The sequence below is a fragment of the Polyodon spathula genome, chromosome 17 (assembly GCF_017654505.1).
Source record: "Polyodon spathula isolate WHYD16114869_AA chromosome 17, ASM1765450v1, whole genome shotgun sequence".
Taxonomy (NCBI): domain Eukaryota; kingdom Metazoa; phylum Chordata; class Actinopteri; order Acipenseriformes; family Polyodontidae; genus Polyodon; species Polyodon spathula.
The window spans coordinates 8,418,617-8,436,496 of NC_054550.1; the positions used below are offsets into that span (position 1 = coordinate 8,418,617).

Sequence of the window (17,880 nt, forward strand, 5' to 3'; positions counted from 1 at the left end):
ATTACTCAAGTCTCTGAAAGCATTGTTTACCTGTGCATAATTCTCAGCTCTGGTTAGAAGAGGGAGTTCGTAGGCAGTTGAGAAATGAGTCCGAACCTGTTGCATCTGGCCGAACCGCTCTCGCTTTCTCCACTTCGCTCTTCGGTTCTGAAACCACACCTGTTTGAAGAAGCAGAAAGTAATTCAGCCAATGCAGACCAGACCAAGAGTAGGCTATTGATTGGTCGAGTGTTTGCAGTAAGGTACTGTGATTTGTATAAGAGGTGATTAGTCCATATTTTTGAAAATACTCAACATGTAGTAATATTAAATGAAAACTAATCTGACATAATTTCAACTCAAAGTCTCTAAATAACAGAGGTGTGCTATCTATGCTATGCTAGTTAAGATGTTATAATTTCTAACTGCAATGTATTTGCATTAAATCAACCAGTATGTACTGTGTAATGGTTTCTAGCCAGGAGTATTGATCTGTACAGATTTATATTTAAATTCAAAGTCATCAATATCTTAGAATCATAACTACACATTTACCCTCATGCAAAATGTATCTAAAGCACAGTAAAGCGCTTTAGAATCACAAAGAATATAAAAGCATAATCAAACAGGCTCAGTACCATGGGTCTTGCAAAGGCTATGGTAAATGTGTCCTGTCATTTTGCACATTTTCCGTGCTTTTCTTATGTATGCAGTTACTGTGCTTTACCGTGCTTGTTTTTCACAAGACTTTATGCTTTTCCTTTTTTTAAGAGACCAAAACATTTTACATGTGCAAAACACTGTCAAGTCCATCGACATAAAAAAGTGTGATATCTGAAAGAAAAAACAGTAAACCAGACCTGATCTGAGGTACGCCGCTATAGAATTTCCATATGACTTATTTCCATATTGTACAGTATTTATTAGTTATAGAAGTGCTATGTTTTTGCAAAGGTGTTTCATATGGTTTGACTACAGTTACAGTAATGGCTCTCCGCTGAGCCAGGGCTGTGCAGGAGAGGAGCTGGCCAGTCAGGGAACCCTATATAAATCAGAAGCTACTTGAAAGACTTTGCCAGAGTTTATGGTTCTCTTGTTTTAATGTGACAAGCAGGCCAGGTTATTTATGGAGGAGGCTTTGCCTTGCATACTGCTGGAAATAAGTCGTCATCCCTCCCCCCCCGCCCCCGGCCTTGAGTTTGTCAGGTGCTGAGCTTCTTCTCCTGTACTAAGTAACTTTTTTTTTTTTTTTACACTGGGAGAGGGAAATAACGTGTACTGTGACAGAACCATATCAACACTGAATAGGTCTAAGAGATTCCATCAAATTGCCACATAATCTTTGTTTTCTCTGGGGACGCTTGAAATCTGTTGTACGCTCTTGAGGACCATTGATGATTGTGCTAAGCTTACTCCAAAATTAACTGTAACTAACCATTGGCTTGAGTGGAACAGCAGTTGCCTATATGACAGTATGCATTGAGATACAGTCTCATTCCATGCAGGAGTGACATTAGTCTGTCCTTGTATATACCAATGTGTGTGTACTCTAGGTCTGTTTCACCAGGATTTCTCCTCCAAAGGCCTGTATTTCAATGTCAATGCATGTAGGCACTGTAGGGTACCTTTGTGGTCAGTCTCAAAAAGACAGACATAGAGGCTGAACTGCTCCCTCACCCTCTATGAGATGAGGTCCCTACAAGGCAGACTCTAGTCAACTTTCAATGCAGTAGAGAAATGTTTTGGCAAACGCTTTCAGTATGTCTGTGACAGATTTTATGTGCCAAGCAGAAACTGCACAGTTCTGTGAGAAAACCTCTCATCTTATCCTAGCTGCTCCTGGGCAGTCTCAAGTTTTCAATACAGGCCCATTTTATGAGTGAGGAAGTGATTTTGGAGAGCTTTGGCCCCCTTGATAAAGTGTCTTTTGATAAGTAACGGAGGGAGAAGGGGAGGGCGACAGGGGGAATTGTAATTTACTTGGATAAAGAAAGAAAGAAAAAAGCCTGGTTGACTTTAAAGTGATGGCTGCAGAAAGCTGACAGCATCTTTAAAGTTGATTCCTGTGAGCTGGCTGTATTTGTTTACATGGTTCCCTATCAGACCATCTTGAGCTGCAGGGGTAGGAGCTGTAAGGACTCTGTGGCAGATTACAGCTCCAAATTTATTTTAGCACGCCATGGGGAAATGTAAGAGGGCTGAGGGAGAAGAGAAATGAACCCTGTCAAGACATTGCCTGTATCAGCAACATGTCCTTCCTTCTTATAGAACTGCTTCAGCTCGGTGACATTTGAGGGCTTCTTTGCATGGACAGCTCGCTTCAGGTCCTGCCACAACATTTCAATGGGGTTTAGGTCCAGACTTTGAGTAGGCCATTCTAAAATGCGGAATTTCTTCTTCTGCCGCCATTCTTTTTTAGACCTGCTTGTATATTTAGGATCATTGACTTGCTGATCATTGACTTGCTGATCATTGACTTGCAGCATGACCCACTTTCGGTTCAGCTTCGGATGGCCTGACATTCTCCTCTAGAATCTTCTGATACAATGCAGAATTCATGGTTGTGTCAATGATGACAAGCTGTCCAGGTCCTGAGGCAGTAAAGCAGCCCCAAACCATCACACTCCCACCCACATGCTTGACGGTTGGGATAAGGTTCTTCTGTTCGAACATAGTGTTTGGTTTTCTCATTGAGGCCAAAAGTTCTACCTTTGACTAGTCTGTCCAGAGAACATTGTTCCAGAAGTATTGTGGATCATCTATGTGCTCTTTGGCGAACTTCAGACTGCAAAAATGTTCTTTTTAGAGAGCAGTGGTTTCCTCCTGGCTGTCCTTCCATGAACACCATTCTTGTTCAGTCTTTTTCTGATAGTTGAGTCATGAACACTCACATTAACATTAGCCAAGGTGAGAGTGGCCTGGTCTTTGTGACTTAATGTTTTTTCATTTTGTTCTTGGAGAGATTTTGGTAGGACAACAGCACCTGGGTAGAGTGACTGTGGTCTTGAACTTTGTCCATTTGACAGTGGATTGGTGCAGCCCCAAATCCTTAGAAATGGTTTTGTAACCCTTTCTAGACTGATGAGCATCAATAACTGTTTTTCTGAGGTCCTCAGAGATTTCTTTTGATCGTGACATGATGTGAGTCTACACACCTGTATGGTGAAGACCAAACTCGCAAAGTTTCTGATCTTTATATAGGGTGGTGCCCTATATAATACCCTAATACCCTATTGGATATTCAAGAAGGCTATCATGGTAAAACTATGGAATTTCCATAATTATCATTGAGGGTCACAAACTTTTTCTTGGCACTGTAAGAGAAGTATTTCAAGTGACATAAACAACTAAATGGGGTCAGAATGACTAGGTTATTTTCAAAGCTTGCACAGTTACTAGTAAGAATCCAAATAGATACCCAAAGGAGCCTGTTATTCCTTGCTGTCTGCCCTCAGTTCAGTGTACTGTCAAAACACTGTTCTGTCCACCTGCATGTCTGTTTACAGTTTGCCTATTTACATATAATGATGGTAGAATAGGCTGTAATACTAAAAGAACATGATTTGATAAACATTTTCACCAGAAAGTCTTTCTACATTGAGAAATAAGAATTTTCTTTAATTTACATCCCTCGTATTAGTGAAATAAGCCCTCTTCTGAAACCTGCTGGCCATTGTGTGGGTAGAATACAGTGGAGAAACTCCATAAGCCCGCAACAGTCCTTGCAGAGATAATTATTGACTTCAAGATCTGGTATAGTTCAGTCAGCTATACAGAAACTGAAAAAGTGGACTGCTGTTTTTGATCAAATGTTTTACAGGAATATAAGCTTTATTGTCAAACACAAAGTCCCACTTGAAGTCCAGTTGGAAGAGGTTGTTATGTTTTCACAGGCGCGTGTTTCTGTGTTTATATTGCACATGTGCTGTATGGTTTTGAGCTTGTGTGCCCAGCTGTTTGAATGCAGGCACTGCAAACTCCTGGATTTTTATTACTTTTACTCATTTTTGGGGTAGAAATCAGTGGCGACAGCCGGGTTTATAGCTGGGTGTGTGAGCTGGCAAGGTGAACGAATGTTGCTACTGGGTTTGGGGTTTCTGTTGAGATGAAGAATTGAGAGCTGTTTAATTTAAAAAATTAATTGCAAGGAGCCTTAGTCTCCTCTCAACTGGCGAGATGAGTAAACACAAGCCTGTTTTCTTAACAAGTAGCCCTAACTCTGCTCTTGCTTTCTGCATTTTGTGTAAAGCCAGTATCAGGGTTTTCTGTGGACAGCAAAGCCCAATCATTTAGGAAAATCACCAGTGAGAGACAGTACCAAATAAATCTTTTTTTCTTTCTTTTTTTTTGTGGTGTCGACTATTTCTTAGAGCAAGTGGTGATTTAATGAGCCCGTTGTTATTTAAAAAGTGAATTTAAACTGCAAATAAATAAATATGCCAACAATATAAATTTAACTTGGCATGAGGTGTAAAACTTAGTGGTATATGCTGAAAACACATGTTGACCAGAGCCCCTGCTATAGAGATGTTGACCATCATTATTGGTCAACTTGACTAATGTACAGTAGATACTAAGGTTGATTCAATTGCTATAAACAGCAGGATATAAATAGAGATGTTGTCTGAATCATTAGAATAGGACTCTCTCTCTCTCTGGCGTTTTACCCATTTTTACAGACAGAAATACACTGGAGACTCACATTCTCCTTGGGTGTTTGGTTTTACCTCAGTTGACAGAAAGAGCACTATTATAATGATCTGAACACTTATTTTAATAATTAGTTTATATTACTTGAATTGTGCACTATTTATTGAGGGTATACTAATATTTGTTGAAAGATAATTGTCTTACTGCTGAGCCAATATATCTATCTATCTATCTATCTATCTATCTATCTATCTATCTATCTATCTATATATATATATATATATATATATATATATATATATATATATATATATATATATATATATATATATGTGTGTGTGTGTGTGTGTTTGTTGTAAGTATTCTTATTTGTTTGACCGGGTACTTTATAGTTGTCGTTTTTCATAACTCGTTTATTACCACAATTGGTACAAAAGTAATTGATACAACACAACATGTGTGTGTATCTATATATATATATATATAATATATATATATATATATATATATATATATATATATATATATATATATATATATATATATAGAATTATCCTCGGCTAACTTTATTATCATCTCAATAAAAACAGTGTTCATCCGGACAGAGTAACCTTGCCTTTATAATGTGGAACACAGTGAAGATTCAGAGACTGACAGATGAAACCACACTGGGTTTTTTTATACTTTAAATCTAAGGGGGGAAGTCGGGAAATTAGAAAGCGAGATGGGAGAATGTTCAAACTGGAGGTTGTTTTCATTTCATGTTTAATTTCCTGACGCCTAAGCCGCGAGCTTTCCGATGCTGCCCCTAAAACCCTGCGAAACGAGCGTGGTGACTGTGTTGCTCTCTCTCTCCCCCGTCTCTCTGAACCTCCGTCTGGGAGGCAGGGCGGTTTAGTGTTTCTTGTCTACATTATCAAACGGTACTCAGAAAAAGAGGGATAATACTATGAGTTCAGGCCTTTTGTGTTCTGTCTTAAACGTGTGAATAATGAATAGTGGCCACTGTTGGTTCTTCATCTTGTTTTGTGCTGAAGATTATAAAAGTTAGCTTGATTTTCTTCGATTTGATCGGTCCACATTGGTCATCAATTTACCACCAAGTGCTAACTACCATATTCAGTAATAGTTTTGTAGATATTTTTATACCTCAGTAATTTACCAAATAAAAATCACCAATTGTGTGGAATTTAGAAAGACACTGCTCACCACAACAATATAGCAGGTTATGTGGAAATGAGCTATGCTTATTGTACAAAAAAAAAAAGATGAGAAACGACTGTTGATACTATATTTTATCTATATACAGACCATCAATACACAGTATCTAATTATTCAAACCTTGTGTTTTACAAAACAGCATTGCCAGTAGACTTTTGTGTGTAATAATTGGCTAAATTAATGAATAACTATAATAGCGCATGTTTTTTCAAGATTACCATTTGTAACATTGTTACTGGTCCACTATTATCAAGCCAAGGAAATTTATATATATATATACACACACACAAAAATGTGAGTAATTGATAGAAAATCAATTATATCAGGGCATTTAGAACTATAAGTGCTTCTTCAGTTGGATGGAAGAAGCAGTGCGTAAACAAGCTGTTGTCATAAAGACAACTTGTTTATAACATGTTTTTTTACGCACTGGATGAGGCTATATTTGCTTCCTGAGCCATTTGAAAAACATTAGACATATTCGACTCCTCGAGACCATCACTTTCAATTCAAACACAAAATCTCTAGTTTTCAATCACTTGACCACACTCACAGTACAGAAATGTCTGTTAATGGTCAACAAAATGAGAATACATTACAAATAAAAATGATGTAATGCTGGTACATTCTTATCTCAGAGAAACTGGAGAGGAACGGAAAATTAAAACAAGGTAAAGGCAATCATCCAAATAAAGCTGAATCATTAACGGATAATGACATAGAACATCTGTACAGCAATGAAACACTATGTTTAAAATAAACATCAGCTGTACTGCTAAACCTCATCTTCTTTAATATTAGTATCACAAGGGTATCCATGTATTATAAAATAATAGATGCCTCTTCAGTGAGATACAGGAAAACAATTCCATCTCAGGTTTCTGTGCCAGTTTATAAACTCGACCTTCGGTCTCATAATTTATGACATCACAGAAACCCAAGATGGAATTATTTTCCTGTAACTCATTGAGGCCCATCTATTATTCTATATAAAGATTATCTATACCTAAAAATTATCTCATGTAAAAAGCAAAACAAATCATAATAATTGAAGGACTAATAAGATGTAAAAATAAAGCATAAAGAAAATGCACATTAACACCCTCCACTTGAGGAATTATCCAATTACACCTGTGTTAGAGATCAAAGTAAAAACAGCTCCCCTGCAGACTCAGTAACCTTAAAAGCAATACTTGTATGGTCACCTTTAATAGACTCCTTCGCATGTTATGCATTGTAACTGTGTACCAGTGCCCCAGCCTCCCGGAACTCTCCTGGAAATGAGATGTGACACCTCAAAGAGATTTTATTCCTGCTAAAATAATTCCAATCTGAAAAGTAAAAATGTGTTGAAGCAAGGTATTCCAATCGGTGACAGAACGCTGTTCAAAGTTCTTAACCTTTCACCCCTCAGCTGTATTTCCATGCCATGAAATTCAAAGCAGAGCTGCTTTCTTCCCTGCTCAACTGCAGAATTGGCTGCATTTTCACTGCCAGTATATAAAAAAAAAAACAAACAAGAATATTTGGGTTCTGTTCTTGAAGCTGGCTGGACATGTGCGAGGAAGTGAAAAAAAAAAACATTGATTATTAAAGGGCTAGTTGCACAAAGTCTTTTTGCAACAGTTTATTCTAGTCATAATCTGGTTGGGTGTTACTGTGCTGTAATAACCTGTATGTTACTGCCCCAGCCTTGCGGATAAACACAGCACTGACTGAGACTTTAGGCTAAGCAACCAAGTTAAAAATAATGTGTCGCATGAAATTCTATAAGCAGCGGCTAGTGATTCAGATACCTCCGCTAAGCCCCTGGCAAAAATGCTGTAACAGATTTTGATTCTCAAAATCCATCTGCAGTGTACTACCAATTTAGTCCTATTCTTGTTTTTCCGTAGTTTATCATAATATGACAAACTTGTACATAGTATAATTATAGTGTGACTGTTTGTTTATATATATAATATTATATATATATATCTATATATATATATTATATATATATATAATGACATAATATTACTGTGTTAACGTGTTGTCAACAGCACTGAGTAGAAACCCCAATTTAAAATTGAACAAAATTTAATGTGGTCACAGTTTGTACGCTTCAAGGTGACAACCATTTGGTACACATTTGTGTCCCTTCAAGCCAATTAAAAGACAAACTAAGGTTTGTGATTATCCAGAACTTTAAAACCCTCAATCAGAATATTAAGGTAAAACCATTAAAACAAAAACCAAGTCAAGTAGACAAACATTTCAGCCAGTGCCGCCATCAGCGTTTGTGGGAGAGGGGCAAGCTTCACCTACTCTAGAGACACGTGTCGGGCAAATCCCTCCTTTTGAGGAACAGTAATGAAAAACAAACATTGCAAATCCGTGCACTGCTGAAAAGAGAGGCCCCACCGGGAAAGTATACCCTCTCTGAATTCTCTGGAAGTCAAAGACAGCGATACTGTGAATCACAGTTCAGAGCAGGGTGCGCAGTTTCCAGTCAAGCTGCTCTTCTCTCTTTATTAAGAGCTGTTGGGATTAGAGCAGTGCTGTGCAGTTCGGTGTAGGAGGGGAAGTGTTTCAGCAGCAGGGTATTGATGTGTCAAACTACCTGTGTGTGGAGGGCAATGTAGACAACGCATGCTTGCTGTTCATAGGTTGTGTTAATCAATTTGGAAACTGTTACAGAACACCCTGAGATTTACAATTTTCTCTCTGCACGATGATTCACTTTGTCTGTATTAAATCAAATGTCCTCATTGTGATTGTATTGTCTTTAATCAACTTGAGGATTGCCCCCTATGCCATTTCCTTGCTGCTATTGTTTTTCTTCTGTATTTTATATTGCTCCACGCCACCGTCTAAATCACTGTTCCTCACTCTTTCAATCCATTCTGGTCCATGATGTTTTTCCAACCATTTCTTCAGTTAACAGTTTGAATGAAGTGACATGAGGAGCAGTTTATTAAAACCTAATTTCAGAAAAATCACGACTGTGTTTAAAAAGAAACAATACAAGGTCTTTAAAAAAATAAAAAAAATAAGAAAAACCACAGTATTGTCCAAAAACACTATGGCATCCTATAATATACTATAGTATGTAATATATACTATAGGCAACTAATGTTTTTTTGTAGTGTATAGTATTTCTTTTTTATGTGCACATGAGAGTTAGCAGTGAGAATGTTTTAACAGTGACGGTGTCTTCTGTAAAGCTTGAACAGGAAACAAACTCTCCTGTTTCTGTGTATTTTTCTCCTCTCTCCATGTCTTTACTTGGACACAGAGATTCGGCTGTGTGACATGCAGCACACTTCCTGTTTTCACAGATGCTTGAAAGGCCTATCTCTGTGCTTACAGTACACGGGTGAAGCAGCATTGTATGTGCACTTGTGTCTAAAGATTGAACTGCATTATGCACCAGAATGTTGTGCGTTTATGTTGCTGATTTTAAAAAATAAAATGCATTTCTGAAAATGTCCCGATTTGATCATTAAAGAATTTTGTTAATTCAGGGTTAGGCCATGTTGAAATTGTACTACAATTAGTATATTTTACTGCTAAAAGGACACTTCACTTATTTGTTTTAAATATTCACCTTTGTTATAAGCATCAAAGGACACACTGTTTAAGAGTGGGAATGGCATTTGTAAGTGTTAGTTGCAAGACAGGTAGCTAGTCTGTTCAGAACTGTTTAGGTGGAAAGGAATAGTAGATTAGTTAAATGTGTGTGATCTCCAGATTATTCCAATTGGAAGGGGGGGAATTATCAATGTAGGTCATGTTTTAAAGGTAACTTTATGAATCACTGGGGCAAACTGTAACTTCTCTGCTTGTTTAACATGTGTTAGAGGTGCACTTCACACCTGCTGTTCATTACAATTATTCTGATCTTTCCTGGCTCTCTCTGCCCTATGTCTTTGCTTACTAAAATGGAATGATCTGGCATCACCCACCCTGGGATGCTCCATGCATCAGTGTGCAATGCCAGAGGTGTATTTATTTCCTTTATTAATGTAGTAAATAAGATCCAACTTTTTCTATAAATCCAAGGGAATTCTTCACATATAAAATGTATGCTTTCATTCTTTAGCAGTACTACATCTTATAAAATAAATCATTAATCCTTGATAAGTTAAAGGCATTTCTAGGGAGTGTCTGGAAATATAATGCACCAGTAACAAATGTAAGGGATTAACAACATAAAAGAAAACGGGTTTGGCTCTTTGGCTATTCCCCTAAAACCACAGGGCCCTCAGATTCATCCTACAGGTTCTCTATAAAGGAGGTGCAGTGTGTGAACATGCAGTCTGTATCTCAAATGGTTCCTTAGAAACTAGGTATTCAAGGTGCTGCAACTGTGGTTATGTCAATGATGATTGAACTTGACCAATAGAATCAGACAGTAGTTGTGTTCCAAATTGTAACCAAATAGGGTCTATTTAAAATGTGGCAGGTCTTAATACTAACACTATCAAATTTATAAACATGATTTACCATTTCAGTTTATTTCTATTGTAGTATATGTTAATCAGCTATTTTATGTACTGGGATTAGAAATTTTTTTGCACCAGGGCCCAGTAAATCCTAGAGCCGGCACTGCCCATAGCATTATCTGGTGAAAGTCATATTGCTTAGATAACCAAGATTTAAATTTTCTATGCAATGCGGTTTAACATCTTTTAAAAATAGACCAAGGATTTAAAAGGGATCTGAATTTAATTAGTTTATGGCACCACTACAGATATGCTTTAAACAGCTATGTGGCTTCATCATCATTTGATTGAATCCAAGCTCGGACTGGTGCATCCAGTAAAAGCGCTCCACGTGGAGTGCAGGATGTGTACTATAGTCTGGGGATCGCAGGTTCGAGTCCAGGCTATGTCACAGCCGACCGGGAGTTCCCAGGGGGTGGCGCACAATTGGCCAAGCGCTGCCCGTGTAGGGAGGGCAGGGGAATCCATGGCTCACCGCGGATCAGTGACCCCTGTGGTCGACAGGGAGCCTGTGGTTCTGCAGCAGAGCCTCCAGATCTGTGTTGTCCTCCGGCGCTATAAGTCTGGTGGCCTTGCTATGAATCCGCAGTGAGAAAAATGACGGATTGGCGAGAGCACGTTTCGGAGGACGCATGTTCCAGCCTCCGTTCCCCGAGTCAGCAGGGGGGTTGCGAGCGGTGAGCCAAGGATACAGATAATAATTGGACACACTAAATTGAGGAGAAAACCGGGGTAAAAAATAAATAAATTGGAGACTAAATTTATAAAAAAAAAAAAAGATGCTTTAGCTTTACTGAGATTCATGAGTGGGTAATTGTATCAATGCATTAGCATATTAGCACTAGTGGTGCCAAGTTCTGTTAAGAAATGTAAAACATGCTGTAGTTGGAGCAAAGAGTTAGAATGACTGTGCCTATCCCTACACAATCTAGAAAATTAGCTTTAGACTTTATTCAAGCTTGCCCTTACTTACCACCACCCCCCCCCCATTACCTGCACTCGGGCCTCAGTCAGGTCAGTGCGCAGTGCCAGCTGCTCCCTGGCGTACACGTCGGGGTAGTGTGTCTTCTGGAACACTTTCTCCAGCTCCTCGAGCTGGTAGCTGGTGAAGGTGGTGCGGTTGCGTCTCTTCTTGCCCTTGTTGCTCTCGCCCTCACCCTTGTCCAGCGAGTTGGTAATTTCGGAGCCTTGACGGTCCTGGGGCCCCTTGACCCCGGACTCTTTCACACTGAGGTAGCTGCTGTCCATCCCTGCAGGGTCAGTGCTCGGGGGCAATTCAGAGTCTGTCAGCCCACTGCTGTCTTTGGCTGAAAAGACAACGGAACAGGGATCATTGTTAGTGCTGCAGAGAAGACAGGTGAAATGTGTCCTAGACCAGGGTAATTAGCACGGGTCCTGGAGCACCATTTCTTTACAGATTGATTTAGTAATTAAAGACTGTGGTGACTGCCTTAGATGACTGCCCTTGGTTTTGAATAAAAGTGGTTTATTATAACAGGTTATCTATAATAGGTTTCAATTAATACAGGTGACTTTTTTAGGTTAAATCTTTCTTTGGATTGCTTGTAATTTAATTTCTGTTTCGCTTTTAAGATTCTTGTTAGCTTTAGATTCTGCCATAACATAATGTCAATTTTACAAGGTTTATAATGTATGATGCCAGTCAGTGCATGAATTTATTAAATATAAACAACAGCTTATACTGTATTTACATTGCTTTGTGTGATAAAGAAGTCAAAATATACATATAATCAAAAAATAATAATTTGTTCAGTAATTTCCTTAAGAATATAAATTATAGAACAGCAAGATTAATAATATAAAAAGCAGTTCCTTCTGTTTTCACTTTGCATTGTGATCACTGTACAAGTAAGTTAGGTGTAATCCAGTATTGTTTAATTACTTTTCAAACAAGCAGGGATATTTTTCTCATTTCATTCTTTTTTTTTTTTTTTTAAGACCATGAAAGTCATTAAAGACACAGATGTTTGGATTAAATAAATTGGAATAGGAAATACAGTCTCAGTTCTAGAGTGGATTTCAAGCCACATGTTTAAAATACAGCTGTTGTGGCTGGTTCTTTCAGAAGCTGATAAGAGCATTAACTAAAACAGCTGTACTTTTAATAGTGTTGCGTGGTTTTAATTGAATAAAGACTTTGACCTGGATAATAAACTCCACTGTGAACTACTCGCTGTCTAAATATTTATATCCACATGGGTCAAAGCATTTCCTGACTTCATTGAAATTGAAATTGACTAATCTTTAATAGTGACGTCAATGCAGGCTCTCTTCTATTTAAAAAACATTAAATGCTGTAAAATTGAACGGAATGAACACATTATGGATGATGTGCTTCTACAATTTAAATAAAGACTAGTGCACATTCACTCCTATTCACTGCATGTGTCTATAATTCCCCACATGTTTTTCACCATTTAGAATGTGTAGTGAAATTAGGCATTAACAAAAACTGTACATTTATAATAGTAAACACAATCTATAAATAGCAATATGTTAAAATTCATATAACCATTAGGCTTGTTAGTAGTAAATCTGGAAAATACAATTTAATGATTTCTCTAGATCGTGGGAGGTATGGGGGGATTGTGTCAATAAAGACTTGGAACTATTCTCTTATTCTCCAAAACATCTAGAAACAAGATATGTACACAGGAGCTTGGTGATGCAATGGAATAAAATAATATCCTTTCACCTTTGGACATAATATTCAGCTTAGGGAAATGATTTGTCTCAACAGGACATAAGTCTATGCTCAAGAGTTGCAAGACAAAGCTCACCCATCCCTGGTCGTTGTCTTTCACCTTTCACTGTATATGCACAACTATTCCAGTGAACCAAAAACAATGCCTGTACATTTTGCATTGTTCGTTATGAGAATGTGTACTTTGTATGCTTGCAGGCTATTTCTCTAGCTTGTCAGTTTCTCAGGACACTCGTATAACCAAAGCCAGTCTCCCTCCATAAATCAGGCTTTCATCAGAAATAACCACCCTTGGCATCAATCACAGGCCGACACGAAGAATAGTTTTGAGGAATATTTTTCTTGGACAGACAGGCATTATGTCTTCAGATTAGATTTCACCTCAAACTGGAAAGAAATCCATGACCAGATTTCTGGATTCATTAAATTGTACAGAAGTCCACTACCTTCACCCCATTGGTGTATGTCTGTCTGTCTGTCAGTCTGGGACAGGGGTAGGCCTAACTCCTCCAGTTCAATCAATTGCAATCTGAGCATGTTTATATGTATGATGATGGTCTGGTAAAGTAATCTAAAATTAAAATTCCCTGTCCCAAAACTCTCAAAACAAATGTGTACATGATAGCTCTGTAGCGGCTGATTACGTCAGCTCTGATTGTGCGTTGAGGGAGAGCTGGGTTTCGGTGAAGTAGAAAAGCGACCACATAATGAGGAGCTTGGTAATGGAGCTTGGAGGAACAACTGATTTCTGTATCCAGCAGAGTGGAGGGCTGGGGTGTAGGGGAGTAAGAAGGGAGGGGAATCAATAACACCATTGTATATCATATTTGTTACATACTGGGCATAATAATTTGCTGGTGCATTTTTCACCCATTTAGCCCAAACTTTCCGAAATAAAAAAAAAAAAAAAGGTTTACACCTACTCGTAGTAAAAAGGCATGAAACTGCAGCTACATTAATTAATTAGCTAGAATGAGCAATTAATATGTAAAGTACAATAAATACAATTAAAATAATCAAAGGAAAAGCTCATAGCAGTGCTTGCCTTGTTAACAGCCACTTTTAAATACACTGTTCATACACTGTAACTGAGCTGTAGAAGAAGCAATAAAATAAAATAACCTCCTGCTCCTGTGGGTGGAGCTGTGCTCTAATCTGGACCCTGATAAACACACACAACCATACATTTAGAGTAAAGTTACAAAAGTGAATTGAATTTAATGATACATCCAGGGGCTCAGGGTTTGACCTTTGAGCCTGACATTAGTCAATTTAACTTTTAAATACTCCCCCCAGCTCAGAACTACCAGAACAGCTGTTTTAATGAGAAGTGTCAGTGCAGTGAACTATGATTTACAATGAAATGTTTTTGTTTGTTTTGTTTCTTGTCTCTGAGTTGTCCTTATATGAAAAAAAACCTTTAACTATCTAACTAACATAGCAATATTTAAGTCCACCAATTACCCCATTTACTCATTAGGAACACTTTGAATTATTGGAGGGTACCACTGCTTGGCAATTGGTAACCATTCTGGCAAGTTGTTCGGTGTTCTGATGCTAGCCAACCCTGCTCAGCCTTGTTAAAAATAAAGCCTTTTTTTGCTCTTTGGTATAATAGGTCCCACATTGCCTCCTGCCTAAGACTGACACATCCTGTGAAGGGTTCTGAACGCATATATTTACTCAAACATAAATATTTTAAAGTTATTCCTTCAGATGCCTCGTGACTTCTGTGTCCACCAGGAAAAGCTTTCAGACTGTTTGAAACCATGCGGCTGGGATCAAAGGGGCTTGTTTATCTTCTGTCATTGATATTTTGTGGAGAGGTGGAGAGAGGGAGGGGGTTGGACTCTCTGGCATTTTGTCCTTTCAAGAGACTAACAGAAATGGATAGTTTTCAGCTGAGTGCAAATACTTATTTGGGGGAAAAGCTAGGGGCACTTGTAAATACAGTGAGGTGAAAGACATGGGAAATAACAGTACAAGGCAAATAAATCTAACTAGTCCCTAGAGCACATGCCTGCCTAAGATATTTCATTAAAGCAACACAGTCTTAAATCATTTTTTTACTAAAATAGTATTCCTTGGCGATGGTTTTAAAACATTCATCCATAATTACGTTTGCTTTCATTTTTTAAACGTTAATTTATTTTTATTTTTTTTTACATTTTTAAATATAGATATGGCTAGTGTGTGATTCTGAATAATAGCATTTACAAGTTACAGTACCTATATTCCTTTAATTTAACAGAGAAAAATATAATACAAATGTTAAAGTAGATAAATAGCGCAGAGTGATGGAAATGCAGTGGGAAGTTTAGTCGTAGCAGGAGGAAGCCCGCATATATGGCTAAAGAAATGACATACTAAATGTAAACAGATTTTTGAGTGGGGGTGGAGGCTAACTAACCAAATTGTAAACATACTGGGCAAATGTGTGCCATTTAATGAAATATAAAAATGGCCAAGTTAAGCAAGATATTTATAAGCCCAGACAGGCACCAATGGATTCAACTGGAGTTTGAGGGAATGTAAATAAACTGGAAAGAAATCCAAGACCGGGTTTCTGGGCGAAGTAAATTGCACTGAAGGCTACACTATGGGAGAATAAAGTAAACGGACATCAGAAAATTATGCTGTAAAATGGAGCACGCTGCAGATTTTTTTTAAATGGGATTTACGTTATCTTATAGACACGTGTACCACATCCCCAAACTAAACCAAAGCTGGAATTCCACTGAGAGCTGAGGTATTTCAAAACAATGGAGAGGGTTCAGACAGTGAGTCAGTGGTTGTGCTGGGATTTGAACCCAGGATCTCCTGATCTGTTCTTCTAACCAATAGGCTACAATGCTTCCATTGATGTGACAAGTAAACAAACATCATGCACACATGTAAATATTACTGAAAAGTATTGTAGATAGTAGCAACTACGGCATGATTATTGCTCACATTAATCATATTGAAATACATGTAAAATTCTAATTTGGTGGAAGATGTGTTTTGGGTTGTTTTTTTTATTTATTTTTATTTAGCGTGCACAATCATTTTATGCCAGTTTATCTAGTAATTTATTCTCCTCACCGCAGCAATTCCCCATATAGCTCAGCAGACCCGAAGGTTCAGTGGGCATCCTCCGATCCCACGACCAAGCCAGCTTCCTCTTTTACAAACAGGAACTCAAGAGCAGACGTCAACGAGTTAGCGGCCTCAAGAGGATGAAGGCCAGCCCTGCAGGTGTCCGCTCTGAGCTCACTGGGCGTCTGGCTAGCAGGGTTCGCTGTGGCAACGCACAGGAGCACCAGACCCAATGTGACACTTCCTATCTCAGTCTATTTTAAGGGTACTAAATATTTAAAATAGCTAAAAAGTAGGTTGAAACCGATAAGCACTGAAGTAAACCTGATCAATCTCCCACTACATCTCCTAGCAGCAGTCTAGGATATGCACTCAAGGCTTGCTACACCTCTAGATTCTAGAACAGTACTAATTTTTAAAAGAGTATCTAAATCCGTCTTTGTTTGATTTATCTTTTACTAATTCAATTGTGTGTATTACTGTTAATGTGTTTATAAGGTGCAGTACTTAAAGAAAAGTTTTAATAAAAACCCTCCTTTTCCTTTCTGTTTATATGTATCCATAGGGTAAAACAGAAAATAAGATCTTATATCATTGTTGGACTATAGGTACAACAGCTTATTAGTAGTGCTTAGATTATGTATAACCCTTATCACAATATTTACTATGAATCATTACTATACAATAATTCATTCCTCCAAGCTGGAGCATAATGGTTAACACATGGTACAGTAGTTATAAATAATATTAAGTATGATTGTTATTTATTTGAAAATAGCTTTAGTCTTGCAATTAAAACTCTTTGTTTCCTGTGACAGGTTGCCAGAATGAAATAAAAAATATATATTAAATGCTGCTATAGTGACAATAAATACAGACAAAATAGTCTTCTACTTTTGATTTATGCCAGATCCCATTGTTTCAGAAGGTTTTTCCTGGGTAAACATTTAAATAAACATAGCATACATTACACAGTTTTCTTTTAAATATTGGCACCCCTCATGATAACAAAAATAAACTTGTGTATTTTTGTTTTAAATGTTTATGCTAATTCATAAAGGGGTATTTGAGTGTATCAGTGATTGTGCATGTCAGTCCCACAGATTGAAATATTTGATGATGTTTATTTGTTGCATCAGGTATGTGCTACCCATCATATAACAACAGCTAAAATGCTTTCAAAATGATTGTTTATTTCCCCTTGGTATTTAGTTCAGGCCAGTTTTAAGCATGTCTTTTATCAGAAAAGAAGTACAGCGCCAATATGGACGGATTTTAAACAGCAACTTTGCAGCTGTTATCCAAATAAAGATTTTTTAGTTCTATGTTATGAGCTACTCTGCTTTTACTATTTAGTGTAATGGATGACATTATTTTGCAGTATGAATCCAGCACTGAAAATGCATTACAGTAAGTTATAAAATGCACTTCATTGAAGTAATACTGCAGAATCCTTTTGTAAGGGGTAAAACGTTATAAAATTATAGTGGCTTGTTAAGGACAGGGGGCAACATTAAAAAAAAAAAAATGTTATGTCAAGATTACAAGATGAAAGATCTTGATTTCAACCACATCATTTGAAATGTGGAGATCCTGTGATCATTTCGTTTGTGAGCTTGACACTGTTTTCCACGGCCTCAGTGAGCCACATGGAAAACATATTTTACAGTATCATATATATTTGTTTATATATTTACATATTTTCATGTTTCCCAGGACATTTCTTATACTCGGTTGTTC

At 37.6% G+C, this 17,880-nt stretch overlaps 1 protein-coding gene across 1 annotated transcript in view; it reads right to left on the reverse strand.

Moving 5' to 3' along the window:
* The window catches only part of LOC121329637 (homeobox protein aristaless-like 4), a 39,927-nt gene that overhangs the window by 5,258 nt on the left and 16,789 nt on the right, over positions 1 to 17,880 (reverse strand). The window contains exons 3-4 of the mRNA XM_041275331.1: positions 11,331 to 11,644; positions 31 to 159 (exon numbers count right to left, since the gene is read on the reverse strand). Coding sequence (XP_041131265.1) covers positions 31 to 159; positions 11,331 to 11,644 — 443 coding nt within the window. The remainder of the gene's footprint in view (positions 1 to 30; positions 160 to 11,330; positions 11,645 to 17,880) is intronic.